Here is a 24,030-nt window from a genome sequence, read left to right as displayed (position 1 = left end):
TCCAACTATGAGTAGTGTGATCAGTTTTCTTCCAAAGATTCTTTTATAAGTTCGGCTAATCTCTGGAAAGCCTAAGATAGAAAAGAGATAAGAATTGGTGAAATTAAGATCTCTTCTAGAAATGTTGTAACTTTAAAAATTCAAACTGAATACCCATCTGATTTTGAGAAATGGCAATGAAAACTCAGGATATTACTGGTTTTATCTGGGCAAGAGTATATCAATATTTTATAAAATATGCATATTTCATTTTTCTCATATCTTTTCTTATATGTCCTTACAATAATCATTTCCTATATTATACAAACATACTTAATTTTATATAACCTCTTACCTGCATATGCATTCCACATTTTTTTAACTATCCCACTCTACTAAGATAAAAATCAGAGAGAACTTATGCAAAGCTTATTAAATAACATGAGAAAATAAGTTAACAAAAGACACACAAATGTGTGCATCTCCCAGGGTAATTAACAACTCTTCTTCAGGGCTAAAGTCATGGTTTAATTAATTTGTCAGTTTGTCTTTTGGATTTCCAGACACACAGCTCTTAGCATCTTGCTTCTTTTCATCTGGTCTATTAATGAAAGCTAGACTTCACTGATTTACCCTCCCCAATACTATTTTCTTCAGAAAAACAGGCTGACAACTATCATGAATCTGTCCTTTTGTCTAAGTTAACTCCATGAAGAGAGAGCAAGGTTCTCTTCCTAATACATTGATAACTTGCCAACACTGCTCCGTAGGTTCTGAAAGTTATTCAAGAAGACAACAAGCTTGGACTCCAATTTAGTCTCATTTGCACACGTCTAGTCACAGAGTGAAAGAGATGTTTAATATTAGTTGATGATTGGCTAATGTTAAACGAGTTTTTCAGAGACCTAAGAAGACATTAAGCTGTGTTTTAATTGATGAGGTAGACACACACACACACACACACACACACACACACACACACACAACCAAAATTGCCAGTCATGTTATTGTGAAGAGAATACGCTACTCACCACATCCATCTGTTCTGGAGAAACTATGGAGAAGGAAGCTCTCAGGTAAGGGCTGGGAGCAGAGCTGTTGGAGTAGAAACCATTTCCTGGAACCAGTAACACCTAAGAGAGTTGGAAAATAAGTGCTGTACCATGAAAGAAAAACTAGAAAAATGCAGCAAACCTAATCTCAGAGTAAGGAAGGTTATATTAAGCTTAAAAATAGCCAATGATTCTCATTAGGGGGAAAACACTCTTCTAAAAATTGAATAATTCAAAAAATAAAAACACTAATTCTAAAAAAAAGTTTATTTCAAATAAGGAAAGTACTCTTATCTCTTCTTCATGTATGCAGGTTCACACAGAGAGAAGAAAAACAGTCAAATTCGAGATTTAATGTGTAAAGCCATTTGACTAAGAAAACAAAAAATAAGGATAAAGATAAATGAAAGTTTTACCTACGTAACATAGTGGTAGAAGTTCAAACAATGAAGTACCATTTTTAAATTATTGAATTTGAAAATGATTGTTAAGCTGGAAATGGAAAGAGAAGTAGGTGACCTGTTAGAAAGAGGAGATGAACATTTTAGGGAGCAGATACACAGAAGAAAGTCCCTGAAATGGGAAGAGAATTCGTGCATCCCAAGAACCGAAAAGAAGTAAAAAAAAAAAATCTAACACAAAATGTAAGAGAGTAGTGAGAACTATTTCTAAAAGTTATTTTCTTACATAAGTCAAACAAATTTCATGTATTTCGTAAATAGAAATTCAGAAGCCTAGTGAGACTTCGTATGCGCCCCTCCCTCCTGCTCGTTTTCTCACTCTCCTCTCCCTCCTACTCTTTTTTCACTCTTACAATGACATACTTTTGTTTTAGTTTATAATCATTGACTTGCCCCTGTACTACATAAGGAATTCAATAAACAGTAGGTAGAAAAATACCTTGTTCGTTAAGAGTGTTGATAAAAGCTCTAAGCTGTTATCAAATCTTAAAATGTCATTTCACTCATATGCAGTTTAGTTTTTGTGCTATAGTGTACATACCACACATCAGGGAAACCTGATATTTTTTCTTTTGTGTAGCAGGCTTATTTTACACAGCTTACTGGCTTCCAGTTCTGTCTATTTGTTTGCAGGGGCAGGATTTCCTTCTTTTTTATGGCTGGGTAGTGTTCCATAGTCTGCCTGTCTATCTATCTATTTTTCTTTGTCCATCATCCATTGATGGACATACCTGGCTTGATTTCATGTCTTAGCTATTGTGGATTGAACTGCAATTAACAGAAGATATGCTGAGTAACTTCCATACATTTCCACCAACAGATTTGGGTAGTTTTCCAGAACAGCATGTTTGCCTTTGTTATTTTTTTTTTAATTTTTGGATAATAGCCATTCAAACTGAGGTGAGGTGAAACCTCACTGTGATTTTGATTTGCATATTCCTGATGCCTAGTGATACCAAATACCTTTTCAAGTGTCTGCTGGCCATTTGAGTGTCATCTTTTGAAAAACACCTGTTCATGTCCTGTGCCCATTTTGAACTGAACTGATTTTTGTTGTTGAGTTTCTGGAACTCTTTATAGAATCTGGATATTAATTTTTTTCAGTTGCATCATTTGCAAATATTTTCTCCTGTTTTCTCAGTTGTCTCTTTGTTGAAGGCTTGTTTTGCAGTGCAGAAGCGTCTTGGCTGATGGAATCTATTTTTCTATATTTGCTTTTTGCTTCTTGCATTTCTGGGGTCTTTTCTAATAATTTTTTTTTTAAATTAGGGACACAGTGACACACATGGGGATGGAGGAAGGAAGATGAGTTCACCCATCTACTGGTTTACTCTAAACTGTTGCAACAGTTGGGACTGGGCGGGCTTAACCTGGAAAGGAAATCCAGGCAGTCATGTGGATGGCAGGTACTCAACTGTTTGAGCAGTTAAGCGATGCTGTCTCTCTTGGTTCGTACTGTTAGGAGCTTAAATTAAGAGCTTGGGCCTGGTTCTAATCCACGCACTTCATTTTGGACACAGGTCTCTCTTCTAGACCATCTGTTTCAGAGAGAGTTGAGTGACTGTTCACTCCATCTCCTCCTGGCATGAAACACACTCTATTCCTTAGCTTAGTTCTTTCTTGTCATGAATGACTGTGTGAGAAAATTCTGTGTTCTCTCCACAGTAACCTTCCCATGTGTGAACCACAGCACTGTGTCCTTGTAGCAATCATGGATCCATGTGTTGAAGGTTAAAATGTAACAATAAGAAATCGCCAGGGTCTCTGATGATCTATTGTATTAAGTTTTTGGAGATTTGGGGATTTTTTCTTTCATAGCAGCTGGTATTAAATAGGATAACGTAGCCTACTTATTATTTTAATCATGGTCTTCAAAAAACATGTAGTGAGCATTTGTGGTGACATAGTATGAATCTGAATACTGCTTGCTATGTAAGATGAGCCAAAGGGCTATGATTTGGAAAACTCTTTTGAAAAGAGGGAATATGTGTTCAATTTGTTAACAATAAAATGAAAGCTATTATTTCTGTCAGTATAATGGATGTTAGAAGCAAGGAAGAGAAGGAGAAAGGGTACTTATTTCCTTGCAAGCTGACCAAAATGTGGGATAAAGTAGTGGGATACATTTCAAAATAATGCAGAGAAGGTAAAAGAAGATGTAGCAGGGTGTAGGGAATAAGAAACAAAGACAGAAAAGAATGTCATAAAACATGAAATCTACATTCTTAGCCCTGCCAGTTAGACTGTCACTTTTGAATGGTTTTGATGCAATGGAATTGATAAAAAAGAAAAGTGTCAACAACTTTATTTTGTTTAAATGTACCTATTTGAAATATTGATTAAACTTTTCACTATCTACTACGTTTAATTGTTATGAAGAGTAGAACAATGAGAATAACTTGACTCACCTGCTTAGTAAAATAACAGCCAAATAATGACCTTTCCAAAGTTTGTCACAATGATTTAAGGAACTATATTGTGCAGAGCATGAAGAGTGTTACTTGTACATAAGAAATGATTAGTAAGTATTAGACACTAGTATTTGAAATGGAAGGTATTTTCCCAATAATTGTAAAGATAAAATATACTCACATCAGGATTGTGAAGGTAAAATATACTCACAACAGGAAATTTGAACAATGCATAAATGTGTAATGAAGAGGTCTAAAAATAGCACCTTAGTTCATCACCATCCATCCATTTCAGATACTAATGGATAAATACTTCCTGAGCTTTAGTCTATGTGCTATATATTAATTCATTAATTCATAGAAGAATTTCCAATTAGAAGGAATCTTCTTACTCTATTTTGTAGATGAAGCAGAGGGAGATTATGCCAGGCCACAAGGATGGAGCTGGGATTCAAACTCAAGTAGTTCAGTTCCAAAGAGTGCAGCAGCAGAGAAAAAGGCTGTGTTTCCATTCATTTGTACCATACAAAGAATTATGTAACTCAAAAATCCAGTCCAGGTTTTAACAGTGAAACAGTGAACTTAATACTAAAATATTGTGAATTGGGTGGTAGACAACAACAATCATGTTTCTAGTTGAGTAAAGCATTACTTTAAAAAGAAAAAAAAGCGGGGGGAGATACGTGTTTTTTCTTTGGTTCTCTCCTCCAATTATCAGTTCCCAGTTTTACCTCTTTTTTAATGGCTTTTTCTTCAATCAGTCCTTTTACATCAGAAATGCCTTTAACTTTAATCCACAGAAACATTCCAGCAGTGGGAACATGCCATTCTGCCAAACCTGCAAATAACAGAGAATGAAAATCTTTTAAGAGCATGTCGGACATTATAAAATCACCTAAGTGCTGGAGTTATAAACTAGCACTTCCAAGATGTTTCATCAGTGATACTTAATTTTACTTGAATTTCTACTTGAAAAAAAAATTTAAGAGCCTTTAAAAATGGAGTTCTGAGTTTATTTTGAGTCAGTGTGGGTGAGGGATGCAGAGGATGGCTGAATAGCGGCTCTGTGTGGAATCACAGTTGTGAGTCTGAGCAAGGAGCAGGAAATCTAGTGCTGCTTTCTTTACTTGGTTATACTACCTAAGATATATATTTACAGGGGTGTTTCAATGTAGTCATTTTGTTAAAAAGTTAAAATAAAAAACCCATTGTTTGGGCAGCATGGAAAGGGACAGGGAGAGCAGGAGAGATAGAAAGAGGGAGAGAGAGGGCAGCTTAGTTCTGCCATCCACTGGTTCCCTCCTCAAATGCCCGCAAAAGCTGAGACTGGGCTGTGAGAAAGTGGGTTCTGGGAACTGAGTCCAGGCATCCCCCATGACCACAGGGTTGTGGTCCTTTGAGTCATTATTGTGTTGACTCAGGCTCTGCATTAGCAGGGAGGGAATCAGTGATCAGAAGCAGTCCCTCTGACTGCAGCTAAGGCATCTTGGGTAGCAGTTGGCCCATAGGTTCAACTTGCACTCCATTTTAATTTTAAAAGAGGATTCTTCAAATCTTTTTAGAGTCTTCCAAGTAAATTGTCATAGTTTCTATGTCCAGTTACACTATCAGAGTGTAATTAACTATGAGAATGTACTTTGAACTTAAGAATATCAGATGCACGTTAATGTTTCACTGAGCATTGACAACCAAGAAGAGAATATAATATTTTGCTTTGAATTACTATGCTTTTGTAAAAGAAAAACTTGCTGTTTGTGAAACCTTTTTCTTTAGCACTATATACAAAGAGTAATTTTTAGTTGGAAAGAAGTAGGGAATGGGATAAAACAAAAGGAGTTGGTATTTCTGATATTATTGATATTCATGTTGAAGACTTCTTAATAATAAACCAGAACATTTCAGAAAGTTTTTAAAATGAAGGAAAAAAATCAGTGTATATTATCGCAAAGCACTTTTCGAATTTGTGCACACATCTTCAAAATATGCATTTTTTTCTCTGTGGATCTTTTGCATCCTATTATGCATGGATTTGGCACCAAAATAAACTTATATTTACTTAGTTCTATTGGTGAACTTTTTCAAATGTCTTACAATTAAAGCCATTTAATTAATCTAATTTTCTTCCTTAGTTAAAAGATAAATGTTTGGACTGTACTGTGGTGTAGTGCGTAAAGCCACTGCCTACAATGCCAGCATCTCATATGGGTACCAGTTCAAGTCCTTGCATCTCCATATCAATCCAGCTTCTTGTGATTGGCCTGGTTAAAGAAATTGAAGATGGTCCCAAGTGTTTGGGTGCCTGCCACCCATGTGGGAGACCTGGAGGAAGCTCCTAGTTTATGGCTTTGAATTCACCCTAATCCGGCTATCATGGCCATTTGGGGACTGAACCAGAGGATGGAAGATCTCTGTGTCTCTCCCGTCTCTCTGTAGCTCTCCCTGTCAAGTAAAATAAATAAATGTTCAAAAATATAAAAGCATGCAAATTAGTGAAAGCTAATATTAAAAAATTAAGTGATGTTGATGATTAGAAGGAACATCATTTCAGAATTCTGTAATGAGTATATTCTGAAAGGTCTTCAAAGACTTCATGAAAATCACAGATTGTGAAAAGATTGCATGAATTTCAAAAAGTTTTATCAAAATAAATTTATCTTTTAATTCAATTTTCATGAACTTTTTGAAGTCCCTATATTTACATAGTTTAATTAGAAATGGAATATGTTATTTGATATTTTCTCTGCTATGTGTGATAAACTTTGAAATGATGTAAATATTTTATAAACATTAAGACATTATTTACTTTTATAAGTTATTGCTGCTTTATTTTTGGATTTTTCTTTTAAATCACAAATTCTAGGCAGCAGGTGAGTAGAGACAGGTTACACTGTGCCAGCATTTACAGAGTCACTTGCACGATCACTGATAGGATAACATTTCCTGGGAAGAATATCCTTGAACTGTTGCTCTGCTTCTACCAGGGTGGTTAAGACTCTGTGTTCTGTACCTCTGCTTTCCCAGGGGCGGCAAACATGTGGTCCACTCACCGCTTAGCCACTTGTCTGCAGCTGCCAGTGCTGCATCCCTCTGGTTCCTATAGAAATGAATAACCCTAGAAAAAGAACACAGCAGAAAGGATGTGTTCAGAAAGGCACTGGGCTCCAGGCTGTATGAACTTGCTGTCTATCTTAAGAGCACAGAACATTTCTGTTTAAAGTCTGTATGGTGATAAACTTGTGTTTTCTCCTTTATAACTTTATAATAGTGAGACAACTAAACAAATGAAAATGAAGAGAGCAAAGTCTATTTCTGAGTAAATCATGGAGCATAGAGGTAGCAGATTCAGTCTATGTTTAGTTGTCTTAAATAATGACTATCATTTGCAGGGTAGGATAACACGCAGGATCCAGGAAAACACTATTGAAAAGCTGAATCTGTTGTGGTCTGGATTAGGGAATGACTGTTTTCCAGATTCTTGCCTCACTTGAATGCAGTGGCCAGAGCTGAGCTAATCAAGAGTCAGGAGCCAGAAACTTCCTCTAGGTCTCTCATGTGGGTGCACAGTCCCAAGGCCTCAGATGATCCTCCACTGCTTTTCACAAACAAGGAGCTGATTGGGAAGTGGAGCAGCCGGGAAACAAGTCGGTGCCCACATGGGATCCAGCCATTGAGCCATCATGTGGGACCCTAGCACTGACTCTTACTGAGCTTGAAGCAGAGTGGTTATGTGATACCACTTTATGCAGAGCCCAGGTAAGGGAAAGTATCACCTGGAAAAGTGTCATTTAATCACATGTGGGCAGATAGAATTACATAGGTGGGGGAAGTATGGTTTTTAATTATTTGATCCCAAACCACATTCCTACCTAAATCCATGTCAAATCATTGGTATGGGGATGAGCATATCCCTCTCACCTTATTTCCAAATAGCCTAGCTATTCACCAACCTAACTGAAGTAATTCATAGTTTGTGCCGATAGTGATTGTTGAAGCAAATAATATTCTTACTCATCTGAGCTAAATCCTGTGTAATATGACACTTATAGTTAATTATTAATTAAAACAAATGACAGTTGACCTGCCAACTCAGTTGAATATTGTTAATCATAACCTGGAAATTTCAGGTTATCTTAGGTAAGGGGTATTCTGCTTTCAAATTCTGCTTGTCTTCTCTAAAGAGATTTTCCAGTTAAGACAGCTAATAAAATGAATGCATGTGAGATTTCTAACAGCTGGTTCCTAGTGTCTATCTTAGATACTTAAGAAGGTAAAATAGTGAGTCAGTACTCTGGGTACATTGTCCTTTATCCACTGGATTACTGTTTCATCCACAAACATTTTAATGAATGTTTCAATACCTGTCTACATGAGCCAGAAAACCATCTTCTCCCCATTGGTGTAGAAGCTGATAAACCATAAGCTAAAAGAGATAATAATAAATGTTATGGTTCATTTTGGCCAAGCAAAAAAGCAAGTCACTCTAGATTGCATGCAAACTGCCATAGAAGAATGTAACTTATACTAGTTATATATAGTCTCTGAAGTATAATAACTGTTAATTGATATCAATGACAGAATAGTAAGAATAACAACTATTTATACATGACCTGTTTTGTGCCAGGCACTATTATAATCCATTGCTTTATCTTGATTAATTTATTTTTGGTAATAATCTTACTTTTTAGATTATTTATGTTACTGGTGAAGAGTTTAGTTCAAAGGTTAACTTCCTGAGGGCATACAACAACGTTCAACTTTAGACTTTCAACTTCAGGTGCATGCTCTTATCTACCAGATTATCCATATTCTCTGAACAAAAAATATATATATATATATATGTGGTAGATAGATAAAAGCAAGTAGTATTTGGAGATTTTCCCTTTAAAAATGAAGAATTGGAAGTTATAGATAGTACACTTTTTGTTGGCAATGGGTATAGAAATCCTGAAAAATGTTGCTAATTTTGCAAAAACATAGAGCTATCTTAAGCTATGCTTAATGGAATATACCAAATCAAATATCCTAAGCAACACACACACAAATATTCCTGGTAATTTTGAATTATGCATTTTTTAATGAAAAAAAAGTTACTTGTTAGCATTTTATTTGAAAAACTGAGCGGGCGTTTGTGAGGGGAAGTAGGAAGAGAGGGGGAAGAGGAATGGAAGAAGGGAAAAGAAAGAGACGGAGAGGGAGGGACATCTCCCATCTACTGGTTCATTCCAAAAGCCTCCTATGGGTCCAGCTAGATCAGACAGAAGTTAGAATCCCATTTTCCGCATGAGTCTTCCAAACCAGTGCAAGGAACCAAACACTTGATACGTCACATTCTACCTCCCAGTAGTCAAGCCGGATTGGAAGTGCAGGCATGAGGTACTGCCATATGGGACTTAGACATTCTAAGCAGTGACTTAAACACTGTGTGAAATGGGTACCCCAGAGTTCTCAGACAACAATTCTGTTCTTCAAGATTGTTGTAGCTATCCATTAATTTCTCAACACTTGTGAAGAAACATATACCTCCTCCAAAATCAGTTTTACTTTACTTTCTGTAAAATTCATTTCAACCAGTGGCTTTGGAAGAGGATCGCACATCTGCAATGAATGTAAGGAATGAGTCTCTAAACAGTTTTGGAATCCTTGCTCAGTCTTTTGTATTCACCGCCACAGAATCTGTATGGAGTATTAGAATCTATCCTAGGAACACAGAGAGAATAACATACTCTGACCCACAAGAAATTTGGACACGAGATTAATTCATCTCATTTGCCTTTTAGAATATACATCTGTGGCATTTGGCATAGTATGTTGAAACTGGGGACTTGACATTGGTGATTCAGTTTTGCAAATTAAGTGTTGATGCTTTTCACATTAACTGAATGCTACATGTCAATATGTACTTTTTATTCTGATATTGTATTTTCTAAACTGCACTTACCTGTATAAAAGTGCTGGTGTGCAATGATGACACTTGGGTATGTAAAACAATTCTTTCTATCAAGGGCTTGGGACCAGTTAGAAACCCCACTCTCAATCTACACAAAAAAAGAGAAAAGGAATAATACCAATCCCACATTAACAATTGACACATATCATCTGATTGACTCCGTTAGGAAGACTCTGGTGACCTGGGGACAAACAGATCTCGGTATCTGAAACATTCTGGCTAAACCACTTCAAACAGAAACCTACATTTAAGTGTAGTTTGAAAATATAATGCAAGTCTGATCAAGAATTTCCAAATGTGCTTTTTCATCTGTAATACCACAACCCTGGACAGTCCCTATGTTTAGATCACTCACCAAGCATCTTCGGCCAGGGAGATGACTAAAGAAAAGGTCTATATTCGTATTAATAATCAAACTGGCATTTTCAGGCAAAAGGATGAGAAGCAATTTACATGAAAAGAAATATTTGGGTTAAAAGATACTGAGGCAGAGTCTACTTAGAGATAGTTTCAGTTTAGCCAAATGGACCTTACCCAGAGGAGAGGACTTTTGAGAAAGAATCGGCTCTGATGACACGCCCGTCAACATCCATGGATAGAAACGTTGGCGCCCAGGACTAAAAAAATAAAACAAAACAGAAGTTTTGGTTTGGTGCCTCATATAGTCCCCACATGAATACTGTATATAGAGTGTGAAGTGGGCATGAGCTTGGACAGCAGTAGCACAAGTCTCTCTTACCTTAATCTCAGTCTAGTAACATGAGCCACCAGGGAGTCATAGTCTTGAGTCATTCACACATCTGTCTGCCTTCACAGCTTTCTACAAAATACACACACACACACACACACACACACACACATACACGGTCTCTTTATTTGCTTAAGATCCATATGATAAATTTAGGGAACCCTCAAACAGGTCTTCTTTGCCCTAACAGTGGAAAACCAGGATTAATAGATTTAGAGGCAGAGATTAAGACAATAGTTTGGGACAAGATCAAAATAAAGGGAACCAGCAGCATTTAGAGTTATAAAGAGAAAGAATTCAGATCTTTAGACCTAACTAGAAAGATGGAAAAAATGAGGATAGAGAAGAGAAATTTAGTCAGCATGAAATATTGATAGCTGTGTTTACAGATACAAATGAGAAAGGGGGTTAGCCTGGAGTGCAATAGGTTGGCAGAATGATGTTCTTACAAACTATAGAACAGCAGAGAATTTCTTTCTTTTCAGTAGACTTAAAGCAGGAATTGGGAGAGGAAGGAAAGAAATCTCAGAATATGTTCTCTGTTGCAGTGTGAACAAATGAAGAATTTTATTGGATTTGGGTGACTCCAGCACTGGCGGGCTGTACCACTCCTCTATCTATTAGAAAACAGTCATCATGACAAGCAGTCTATGTATATGGGGAGAATGAATCTAAATTCCCATTGCACTTCAGGTAAGAGCTAGGACATTACAGAGGTGGCATAACTGTAGCCTTCTGTCTGTGTCCATAACAGACATCACTGATTGAGCACAGCTCTTTCTGTCTTGCAGATTTATTCTTCTCCGCCTTCATTCTAAGCCAATCCCTATCAAGAGAGTGAAGTTGACATCCAGAGGAGCCCAATTCAGGATCTGTGGTTGAAGAGTACCAGTCTAACTCCACTTACCCAGATGCACGGCACAGACAACGAGCTACTACTTCCAATGTAAGTGATTTTTGGAAAAAGGAATATATTATCAAAAATGAAAAAGATTAACTGTATGATAAAGCTGGAAGCCTAAGGTTCTTGCTGCAGTTTTATTATGCTACAGTTAATTTCAATGCCAAATTAGATTAGCTCAATTTAGCAGAGACAGTCATTACAAGCAAAGTAAAACAAGTTGAAACAACTTATCTTCTAATAGTGAAACATGCCCACTTTATTACCTACCTTATTGAACTGGACAAAATAGTAAGGATCATCTTCTATTATGAGAAAGTCATATTTCCTTGCAAGCTAAAAAATTTAAAGTAGTATGTTTATTATTAAGGATTTCCAAAATTACAATTATTTGTAATCATAATCATATGTATTTATTAATTTAAGATATTACTGAATGCCTATTGTTGTAGAGTGTGATGATAAAAAATGAAAAAGACACTAAAAATTCCTGGTCCAATGGAATTTACATTCTTGTTTAGGAAAGATAGAAAACAGAAAATAAGGATAACAAACAAAAGTACCATTAGGGATGGGCATTTGATTCGGTGACTAAATTGCTGCTTGGGATGCTGAAGCCCATATCAAAGTCTAGGCTCTGCTTAGAATTTCAGCTTCCTATGCATGCACACCCTGGCAGGCAAGAGGTGATGGCTTGAGTAGTTGAGTCCCTGCCACCTTTGTGCTTGAGCTGAGTTCTGGATCCTGGCTTTGTCCTGGCCCAGTCCTGGTTGTTGTGGGCATTTTGGGAGTGATCCAGCAGATAAAGAATCTCTGATTGTATCTCTCTCCACTTTTCAAACAAATAAACAACAAATATATTAGATGGAGACAGTTATTTGTGTGATTAGCTATATTGGTCAATTTGAGAGAGAAATAGGATAGTTACTTTGGTTAACGATTGAGCAGTCCTTTCTGACAGGTGCTCAGGGAATGAGTTGTGCAAATATCAAGGAAGATTCTGCACTGAAGGAAGAGTGACAACAAGGTCATTTTAATGAGCAAAAAGCCTAACATGGACAAAGAATCAGAAGCCAGCATGGTTGCAGCCAGAAGGATGACAAGATTTGTAATTTTTTAATTTAAAAAGATTTATTTATTTATGGGAAAATCAGGTTGATAGAAAGAAGAAGACAGAGAGAGAGAGAGATCTTCCATCTGCTGCTTCACTTCCCAAGTGGCTGCAATGGCCAGAACTGAGCTGATCTAAAGCCAAGAGCCAGAAGCTTCTTGCAGGCCCCCCTATGTGGGTGCAGGGTCCCAAGGCTTTAGACCATCCTCTACTGCTTTTCTAGCCTATAAGCAGAGAGCTGGAATGGAAGTGCAGAAAGTGCACATACCCAGTTGGGATCCCCGGTGCCTGCAAGGCTAGGACGTTAGTCACAAGACTACTGTGCTGGGCCCATATATTGTTTTTAATGTAAAAGAAAGAATCCAGCTGGGGCTGGTGTTGTGACACTGCAGTGGGATAGGGTCATTCTTGGCTGTTATGTGAAGAATGACTGGTGGGAGCCCAAGTGTAAAATCGACTGCATGCAGGGAGGCAGTTCTTGTAGAGGTTCTGTAATGTCAGTGGGGAGGGGAGTTGGAAGGTGGAGTTAGTTATGGTAGCAGAGAAAAATGGATGGGTTCAGATTAACTCAGTGGTGGGTTCCACAGGGTAGACTGGATGGGGGAAGGAGAGAAAGGAAGAGGACTGGGGGTAGCAGTTCATGGTCTTGTTAGTTGTGGAGATGAAACATGGGAGTGGCTGCAGATAAGAGGATTGGGAAGATCAGGAGTTGTAGTTTGGCCACATTGAGTCTGAATGTCTATTTGACATCACAGCAGAGGTGTCCAGTAGACAGCTGGATACTTAAGCCTGGAGTTCCGGGAAGAGGCAAAAACATGGGACAAGATGGGAGTTGTCATCCACAGAATGGGACTGAGCAAGGACCAGGATGAGGGTTTTTGGCGAAGTGTGTAATGGAGTAGGGAAGAGAACTCCAAAATAGCCATATCTCCTACAATAGGACAGTATCTTGAAATTTATATTTTCTAAGCACAAGAAACTGCTGAAAAGTTCTCTTTGATTCCACTGCATAGGACTCAATTTTTCCCTTTAACATTGTTTTTGGACTTATTCTAAAGAGCTCTTTGGAGTAGAATGTTATGGAGGACAGTCAGGTGCATTAAAGAGACTTCACAAAAGTCAAAGATTTCTGTATAGCTTAATAAATGTTTGATGGTTAAAAAAAGAAGAGATCTTATTTTAAGAAAATTCTAGTAACCTGAAATGACAAGCTGTAGGAACCTGAGAGCCAAGTAGGCAACACAAAGATAAAACAATAAAAACCAAATGAGGCCATATATTAAATAATTTCATAAATTTGACATCAGGACAAAATAATTATTCTTTTATACTAAAACACCAATTGAGAGAAAAGAAACAGCATGCATATTTAACAAAAGAAATAGTAACTTATTATATCATAATTTATTGGGTCCTTGGCATTCATGACTTCCAATTATTCAAAATTACCTTCCATGAAAATAAGTAAGGGAATTTGCCAAGTACTCTTCCAAGGGATCAATAAGTAGCAGCAACATAACCATTTCACCCATTTCTTGCAAATACCTCATAGATTTCCTTTTTGCGGTCGCCTGTTAATGAGTTTCCAGTAGGGTTGCTGCCATTTGGGACAGTGTAAAGGAACTTGGGAGTGTTCTTCTTAGGGTTCTTTGCATCTTCTGGTTTCCATTGGGAAAGGACTTCTTTGAGGGAGGCTGGAATCATCCCATATTCATCACTGGCAACATTAATGATGTTGCATCCCAGGGGTAGCAGCTGTCGAGCACAGAAGGAAAGTCAGAATTAGGCAAGAACATGTGTAAGTGCCATTGGGTTTTGGTTTAATACTAAGTAAGTGATTACCACTGATGCGCTAAAACCTATAAAGCTATACTCACAGCTAAACTCCAGAGCACAAAGTTGTTGATTTTCACTCTATAGTTTTTCTGGTGTGGTTTCCATGATTGTTCAAAAATAATTCCTGTTTTAGGACTGGCATGGTGGCATAGCAGGCAAAGCAACTGCTTGTAATGCCAGCATCCCATATGGATGCCAGTTGTGTTCTGTTAGCTCCATTTCCCACCCAGATTCCTGTTAATCACCTGGGAGAAGCAGCAGAACATTGCTCAGGTGCTTGGGCCCTTGCCATTCATATGGGAGACCTGGAAGAGCCTTCTGGCTCCTGGTTCCTGACTTTGTCTTGGCCCAACTCTGGTCATTGGGACTGTTTGGGGCAGTGAACCAGTAGATGGAAGGCACCCTCCACCCCTCTGCCCATTAACTGACTTTTAAATAAATAAATAGACCTTTTAAAAGTACTATATTTTTTGTCACATTCATTAAAAGAGTAAATTAATTTGTCGTAAAGATAAGAGTGACAGAGAGCTAGAAATATTTTATGTATTTACTCTCTAAAACACCAATAAAAGCTGGGTTGTGACTGCCTGAAACCAGGTTCCAGGAATACTGTGTCTCTTACATAGATGACACAAACCCAAGCCGGATCAGAAGTAGAGTAACTGGGAGTAGAACCAGGCACTCGGGTACTCAATGTGAATGCCCAAGTGGCAGTCATTCCGACATTCTGCGCACTGCGCTTGTCCATGTATCTTATTCTGCGTGATGAACTGTGCAAAGAACTCTCATATTTCCAGATGTAGGAGTTCTTTCAGAGCAGAACCTTAAAATCCAGCTTGTATCTGGCTCTCTGTGCCTCTTTCCCCTCTGCTGTGAGATGGGTAGTGTTTCCTGGTAAGGCTCCTTCTGTGACCTGGGGCTTGCAAGTGAAGATGCTATGGAGCCACATGGTGTTGTGGTGGCATGTAGAGAAAAAGACAGGAAGCTCTGCAGCAGGTAGCTTCTGAGACGTTGGGGTCCTTTGTTCCACAGCGGATCTAGCCCCTTGAAAGGAATTACCTTGCAGCCTTAGGTTACAAAGCCTTACTCCAGGTCGCGGTCATTTCACTCAAATTTCCACTCTTCATATTTCATCGACTTGAAGACATGGGGACAGTTAAATCTAAATCTTCTGTCTTGTGACTAACTTTTATATACTTGAGAATAATTCTGCTCTGTCTATTAAATCTTAACTGCAATCGCTATACCATTCATCATGCGATGTAGTTTCCATTTCCCTGTTCATTCTGTTCACATTTCTCTGAATGTGCTCACTTGTGGACATTTGTGTCCTAAAGCAAAGAGCTCCAGAGAAACTTGATTCTCATTGGTGTGTTATGATCAGTGCACATCACACTTGGAATTGAGATTTCTCATTCTGCATACTATAGTTCTGTTAGTTTAACATTGAGATTTCAAAAATAATTGGTGGTGGTCCTTTCACCAAGTGGTTAAAATACCCACATCCCCTCTTTTTTCTTACTGACATTTTTTAAGAAGCATTTTTTTTTGTTGGAAAGGCTGATTTACATAGAGGAGAGAAAAAGAAAAAAGATCTCCCATCTGCTAGTTCAATCCCCAAGTAGCTGCAATGGCCGGAGGTGAACCAGTCCGAAGCCAGGAACCAGAAGCAGTGTCCTATGGTTTTGGGCCATCCTCTGCAGTTCTGCCAATCGTAAACAGGGTGCTGGATGGGAAGTAAGGCAGCTGAGACAGAAACTGGTGCCCATATGGGATGCTGGCATTTTGCAAGGGAAGGATTAGCTCATTGAGCCATCATCCCAGACCCAAAACCTGCATTCCTTATTGGAGTGCATGGATTCTTGTCCTGGGTGGGCTACCAAGTCCAGCTTCACTCAGTTCATACTGCAAGAGCAGCTGTTCATGTTTCAAGCCATTGAGTCCCTTCCACTCCCAGGGAGAACAGGGTTGAGTTCCTGGCTCCCAGATTCAGCCTTATCTGACTCTGGTTGTGGACATATAGGAGTCCACTAGTGGATGAGGGCTTTGTGTCTATTTTCCGCTTTGACTCTCTGCCTCTCAAAGAAAAAGCATAAAGAAGATGGAATATGTACCGTATTTTACTTTAAAAAAAAGGTTTATTTATTTTTATTGGAAAGGCAGATATACAGAGAGGAGGAGAGACAGAGGGGAAGATATTCCTTCCAATGATTCACTCCCCAAGTGACTGCAATGGCCAGTGCTGCGCCAATCTGAAGCCAGGAGCCAGGAACTTCCTCCAGGTCTCTCACATGAGTACAGGAACCCAAGGCTTTGGGCCATCCTCAACTGCTCTTCCAGGTCACAATCAGGAAGGTGGATGGAAAGTGGAACCACCAGGATTAGAACCAGCGCCCATATGGGATCCCGGTGCATTCAAGGCAAGGACTTTAGCCTCTAGGCCACTGCACTGGGCCCTGTATTTTGACTATACCATTTTGATTCTATTTGATACTTGAAAGAAGCCACTTTATTTTCCAGTGGAAAGATACTTGTATAGGTGCAATATTTTCTTCTTTCCTTATAGAGAGAGTGGTATCATTTGAAGCAGCATGTACTCACAGCTTGAAGTGTTCCTGAATAAACAGGTTCATTTATGAGGATATTATCCCCAGGGTTAATGATCATTTCAAATGCCTAAGAAAAAAAAGCATAGGTTAGGTGGGATAATACAATTTTCATTTTCAGAACCCCCTTTGGAAGCCCAAGTTGAAGGCTTTCTGGAGTAGAGACATCAAGCCTCTGCTTCTATAGTGAGACAGTAGTCACTGACAATACATGTACACATAGGCATCACCGAGCCCCAGTACAACTTCATTTACTCAGAAAATTACATAACAGCACGAACACCAGGACAGGGGCAATTCCCCCAACTGAACTGCTGATCTTAGAACCCCAACCATGAAGAGACTGTCAGGCAGTGGACTCTGAATAGGTTTCATTGCGATTGGAACTGAGAGATTGGCAGCAATCCAGAACTGATGAACTATCAAAACTGTTTGAGCAGGACCCTCAGAGTGCACCTCACGTTGGGGATCTGGGATGGGTGGGCGGCTGGGTGGGGCTTTTCCCTTTGTTTCTCCCCTGACCCCAGATACAGGGAAAAATGATAATATTAGTGTGGAAACAATGGTATTACCCACTTTCACCCTGTAGCCCTTGACCCTTTGTACCCTAATAAACTAAGTAAAAAAAAATGTTACATAATTCAAGTAAAAAAAAAAAAAGAAAATTACATAAATTGCTGGATTCAACTTTCAAGTCATTATCTGCCAGTCTCTGTACTAGAGTCAGGAGAGCATGAAAACAACTGTTGTGGCTCCTAAAATGCATTTAGTTTTTTATTGCTTCTTTGAAAATATATTAAATATCCCCTGTGATATTTAATATCAAGGTACTGTGCAAAATACTGTGGAACTCACTCTCTTGGAGCTACCAGTCCACTGGGAAAGTTAGCAACTGATCAAATAATTACCCAAGCAAGAATATTAGTATGAGCAGTAGAGAGTGTGATCAAGTAGAGGTTTAAAGCTCTAACAGTTCATCGCAGGAGGCACTGGACAGTCAGGGAGTTCAGAAAAGGCTTGCTTGAGCGAGTGATGCGCTAGTGTCAGGGGAGGCAACAGGTACATTTGGAGCAACTGGAAAAAAGATTTGCAATCAAAGGGAGTGCAAAGTGGAGATTAAATGAGACTGGAAAGCTGTGGGCTGAAAGTCCTCCATGTTAGGCATTTCAGTCAATACAGCTGAGTAGTAATTTTAATAAAGGATAGGGAGAAGAGTCACGTGATCAGACATGCATTTTAAAGGGATCAATCTGGCATTCATCCTGTGAAGAGTTTGAGAAGTTTCTGGGATTATTTGAAAAGATATTGCTTCGGTTTTAGGATAGCTGAAGGTAGTAGTAAGTGTGGTGGTGGAATTAAGCAGAATAACTGGGGATGTGCAGGAAATAAAAGCCAACTGCACATGATTATCGCCTGTGCAGAAGTAAAGAAGAGGAGGTCTTCAAAATGGTCTGTGGGATAAAGAAATCACCTGGGTACATTATGAATATATCGAGCAAAGCCTTATCATATATTTTCTATGTGTGGTAGTGCTATAAATATGTCAGATACTTTAATTAAAAGGAATGACTTTAATTAAAAGGCATTGTTTAATAGAAATATACAGAAACATAGGGGCCTAAAGTGACATCTGTGTCAGGAGAAATAATAACCTGGTTCCTACTCAGGCTCTGTAATGAAATGTTTGCTATAGTGATTGAATTATTGATGTGTTTGGTCATTGATTGTGTTTTCCTTCTGTGATATCATGGCTGGTATGACAAAGTTAAAAGTGTCACGATTATTTTTTTTCTAGAAAAATTATTTTTTCAGAAGGATGTTTTTTCTAGAAGGATATTTTTTCTAGAAGAAATGTTCCTATGCAAAAAATTTTTTTTCTTCAGAGACTTTGAAAAAAGAATACAATCTACATACTGACGAATGGTTCTCTTTAAGCAAAAAAAAAAAATCTAAAAAAGTATTTGACTTTTCCTGATTAAAAGGTAAAAAAAGGATTTTTTTTAAGTTCACAAAATCTTTGTAAATTATTTTATCAGTATAACCCGTTATTCTGAAATAATTTAATTAAAATCCATTTGTGGAAGTGAGACTATAGTTTTCACATCTCCACAAAAAAAAAAAAAAAAAAAGAAAAAAGGGGGAAAAAACTAATCTGATTACTCTGTAAATAACAGTCATGTTTTAGTCCAGGTGTGGAGTGAATACAGAGAATCTTGATTTCTCTTCATGTTCAGACTCCCTGCTTGTAATTCTAGGTGAAGACAAGACAGACTACCAGTTAGCCACAAAAAGTGACCCTCTTGTGCTGCAGTGAAACACACACGTTTTATCCTTCCTACAGATTGCCTTGTCCTTTCAGGCTTACCTTGCACAGCCCGTCCTGGCTGCCAGATGTGACACAGATGTCCATCTGTCCCCGATCGGGTGGGTAGTTGAGGGTGGGAGGATTATGTAATTTAACTTGCAGTTGTTTTAGCCAGGACAGAAGCTCTGGAATTCTAAAGCATAAAATGTACTTTTAATAGTAAAAAAAATCATAGTAATGGTAGACATAAAATAAACATTTCATGTTTAAACACATGATTTAAAAGCCTCCAAATGCTTCCTGTCAGTATTAATATTCTCATTTAAATTTTACTTATTTATTTGAGAGACAAAGAAACCCTGACAAAGACTGGAGCGAGAGAAAGGGACAGAGGGGGAGAGGCAGAGGATGAGACAGACAGAACTCCCAGTTGCTGTTGTATTCTTGAGCTCCATTTGAACACCACCAATGGGTGGAGCTGTGCCAGGCTGAAACCAGGAGCCCCAACACCCTCTGGATCCCCCAGGTGGGTGGCAGGCACTGGAGTACTTGGGCCCTCACTGGCTGCCTCCCAGGATGCATGAGCAGGCGGCTGGACTGGCAGCAGGGCAGCAGGGACTTGAAGCAGCACTCTGATTGGGGGTGCCCAGGTCCTAGGGGAGTACTCAACCACTGCACCCCAGTATTACCCTGTATCTCTTTTGCTTTTAAACATTCCTTGAAAACTCTCCCTTCAAACCTTTCTAATCATTGGACACCAGATGAAAGAGCTCTGTCACTTTATCAGTATGTTTAGACTATTGTTCATGAATATAGCCCAACAAGCTTATCTATCGAGAACCTACCCAGCACTTTGAGAATACTGAAGTGCTCTGTTCATCGTCTCTTCTTCAAATCGGATGGTGATTCCATCTTCTGCAGTGATAACAGCGCTCTTGAAGGGGAACATGCTTGGATTTGGGTATCCAGGAGCCAAGGAGATGAGTGATTTTGGTGCCCTACCCAATATTTCAGCTATAATTAATAGAGAAGTTCTTTGAGAATTTAATAAACAGACAAACACTACATAGAAAGTTCAACAATCGATATGATGGACTGTGTTACACTCCGTTGGTGTCCCCCAAACCCACATCTTGGAACCTAATACCAAGTGTGAGAAGCTGAAGAAGTGGGGCTTTGAGGCGGGTTCTGCCTTCAGGAGCTGGACTAATGATATCCTTAAGAGGGCGAGAGTACGCATGCTCCGTCCTGCCCTGTGACTCCAGGTGTACCCTTTGCCACAGGTGTCCCCTTTGCCACAGGGGTACACATGTATGGAACATGGCCCCACCAGGCACGGGGTGTGCTTGCTCTTTGACCTGGGACTTCCCAACTTCCAGAACTGTAGGAAATAAATTCCTGTGGCTTCTAATATATTAAACTAATGTAAGTTAAAATGTACGATAATTCTACACCTTGACAATACGTTGCACAGGATCCAAATAGCCAAATCAGTTATTACCTTTACTAAAAGAAAGATACAACCTTTGAAGTAAATTTTTCTGACTTTGAGACCCCAGGGGTCCATCTGGAAATCCCCAAGTCAGAAGAGTTAAACCTATTAAATAGGCCAAGAGGCCTTAAATTTTCAAAGTAAGACTCCTCATCATCACAAAACACTATCTACCCATTTAGTCAGGGTGATTCAGTTACACATCAGACTCCTTACACTTCTAAAGTGATTACTGAAATACTTCAAAAAAAAAAGTACATATCAAAAACAACCTTTATGCTTTAAAATGCAGCTGTTTCCAAACCATAGAGAACTTAAAAGGCACAATAGCGGACCCAAGATGTTACCTTACTAAAAGGAAAAACATAAAAGGGAAATAAAAACCTTGAGCAGAGAAATTAGCACATACAATTATCTCGTAACTTTTAACAATTTAACACATTCAAAAGCAGGGACAGGAATACAGCTTGCTAGGGCCTGTTAGAAAGTTGCCAAAGTCACCCATTAAGCAGAAACTAATAAAAGATGTTTTAGATTTTTTTCTGATATATTCAAAATTAGAGATTTAATATTTTCAGAAGTTTACTAGCATGCTTATCCACTTTCATTTCAAAACCCTTATTGAAAACAGACTTCAAAATTAGGCATCAACTATTTCGGATATTCACTAGCATATTAATATGAGTACTTCAGAAACCTCACTGTATTAATGCAGGATTCACTTCCAGTTGTATGTCAATATGCATTAGGTATTGATGATAAAGTTTTAGACAATGCTCTAGCAATATCTTAACAATTATATTGTACATAAATCTGCAGAATTTATTCCTCTCAAATATTCTGTGACTTCTCTACTCTGTCTTCCAACACTTTCTAAAGATTTTTATTTTTTATTTTTTTAATGTTTATTGGAAAGTCAAATATACAGAAAGGAGGAGAGACAGAGAGAAAGATCTTCTGTCTGTTGATGCACTCCCCAAGTTGCTGCAATGGCCGGAGTGGCACCAATCTGAAGCCAGGAGCCAGGAGACTTGTCCGGGTTTCTTATGCTCTTGCAGGGTCCCAGGACTTTGGGCCGTCCTTGACTACTTTCCCTGGCCACAAGCAGGGAGCAGGGTGGGAAGCAGGGCTTCTGGGATTAGAACTGTTACCCATATGAGATCTTGGAGTATGCAAGACAAGGACTTTAGCCTTGCAGTGCCCTCTTCAACACTCTTAAACATCTTAGCATTTTTTCCTATCTTCCCCTTGCATTCTAGGGTTGTAGCCATTCTACTACAGAACAAAATATTTTACAAATCATTGCTCTTCCTTTATGTGAAAATTCTCTTTATTTTATAACCTTTCTCACCAAGAACGCATTTTCATGCTCATCACCATTTCCCATCTGCTAATTTCCTTGATTTACACTTTGAAATAATCCTTTAAAACTCCCCAAATTAAGGCAATCTCAATAAAAGCATAACGATTTCAAACTTAGTTACTTTTTAAGTAGTCTTGAATTTTTTGTGTTAGAGACGGCCAATTTATGAAAATATTCTTTTAAAGAAAACCGAATAATCTTTTTCATAGAATTTAAGAAGCCAGGAATGCTGATGCTTGTATTTAGAGACATTTACTTCAGTTACATTTGGTCAATATATACTTAGTAACTGTACCTACATGGCTTAAGGAGCATAAATGAGACAAGCACATCTATCATTTTAAATCATTTTCTGTTGAGCAAAATCCTAATAGTTCATTGTGCTTAGTGCACAGAACACAATGAGTATTATACTATCATCAAAATGATTTATTCTTAGATCAAAATAACATTTCTATTATTTTAATTATCTGGCAAGGATAAATATAACATTTCCTGGTCAGCAAACACAGGTGCAAATGCTAAGAATGTTGAATTTTTTTTCATGAAACATCTCAAGCTGGAAAAGAGTGTCATAAGATGTCATTCCTATTCACTCTCAATGAACACTGAGGCCAAGCAGTGTAATTGTAAAACAGTATCTTTTCTTTTGTAGATTTAAACTAATATATATTTTTTTATTTTGCAAAATACATTCTAGGGGGCTGTGTACAGACCAGACCCAGAGGGTGAGCACCAATGTCCAAGACCAAAAAGCAGTCCAGGACCAGATGGCATGTGCGGCCTCTTGCCACCGGCCTGGGTTGGGGAAGCAGTGCTGTGTCCAGCTTTCCAGCAAAATCCACCTCCACCTAGTAAATGTCTTTAATATTCTGGTTCTGCATTTGTGTCCCTAACTGATCATTTGTTTTTCTGCTCGCCCTGAGACTCATGTAGCCTTAGAGGGCCTGCAAAACTGATGCCATTTTGAATTTTCGGGCTGTGACAAGCTCTGGTGTAGGACCTAAGAGGAATGATTCACTCCTGACCATAGGGATCTGGAAGCAGGAAAAAACTAGAGCTGGAGGAGCCACCTCCTCTCACCCAGCCTTGATTGTGGAGCCTGGTCACTTGCTCACCCTTTTGGGCCGTGCCCACATTCATCTGCACCCTGTGCTGCCCGCAACCAGCTTCCTGAGAAAGAGCCTATTGGACAGCAGTGCCTGCCCTGTGCTTCCCAGCACCTCAGCCCAGCTGCGGCTTCACCTGGCACAGAAATGCTCCGGTCAGGTGCCCTAGCCTGCGCACTCTGCGCAGGGGGTCTGCAGGGCCAGGGTCACTTCAGCGTTCTTAGAGCCCTCCGGGTTAATGAATGAATGACACCGAGAGTCACTTAGTGGGACCCCATTCCTAGGGACTTGGCGAAGAAAGTCCCACCATACTGTGGCAAAGGCGTTGACTTCCCGTCTCACCTGTGGTTCTGATGGGAGAAGGCCACCTGGCAGCGCTCGTGGTCGTGATGAACCGTGAGTAATTCATGCCTAGGGACAGCCAAGCAGCGAGCTCCTACTTCAGTTGTGGACGAAGGTAAAACACAGAAACCCTATGTTAGACTCTGCGTCTCAATTCGCAACCAGCAACCAAGCTGCTTGCTGTTCCCGGCTGCGCTCCCACAGCACAGCCACAGGCTTCCCAGATGTGGGAAGCGATTGGTCGCCGCTGCTAACCCGCCCCGGAATGCGGCTGAGGCAGCTAAACTAGTCCGCAGAGAAATTCCTTGGGTCATTTAAGCAGGTCCTGGCAGGCCGCGCCCACTCGCGCTCCGCACTGGGCCAATGG

At 39.1% G+C, this 24,030-nt stretch overlaps 1 protein-coding gene across 1 annotated transcript; it reads right to left on the bottom strand.

Moving 5' to 3' along the window:
- On the bottom strand, positions 1 to 23,771 carry LOC101529663 (kynurenine/alpha-aminoadipate aminotransferase, mitochondrial). Its single transcript, XM_004579269.3, has 13 exons — positions 23,664 to 23,771; positions 20,203 to 20,371; positions 19,418 to 19,550; positions 17,048 to 17,122; positions 14,156 to 14,365; positions 11,770 to 11,835; positions 10,385 to 10,467; positions 9,842 to 9,938; positions 8,262 to 8,323; positions 6,951 to 7,015; positions 4,635 to 4,741; positions 1,011 to 1,112; positions 1 to 71 (listed from the first exon to the last, which is right to left on the bottom strand). Exons 1-13 carry the CDS (start codon positions 23,728 to 23,730, stop codon positions 21 to 23), a joined length of 1,287 nt encoding a protein of 428 aa, XP_004579326.2. The 5' UTR covers positions 23,731 to 23,771; the 3' UTR covers positions 1 to 20.
- Between the last annotated feature and the right edge of the window lie 259 nt (positions 23,772 to 24,030).

This window comes from Ochotona princeps, chromosome 11 (assembly GCF_030435755.1).
Source record: "Ochotona princeps isolate mOchPri1 chromosome 11, mOchPri1.hap1, whole genome shotgun sequence".
NCBI lineage: Eukaryota > Metazoa > Chordata > Mammalia > Lagomorpha > Ochotonidae > Ochotona > Ochotona princeps.
Note: the sequence above shows the minus strand (reverse complement) of the source record. Positions and strands in the feature narration are given on the sequence as shown.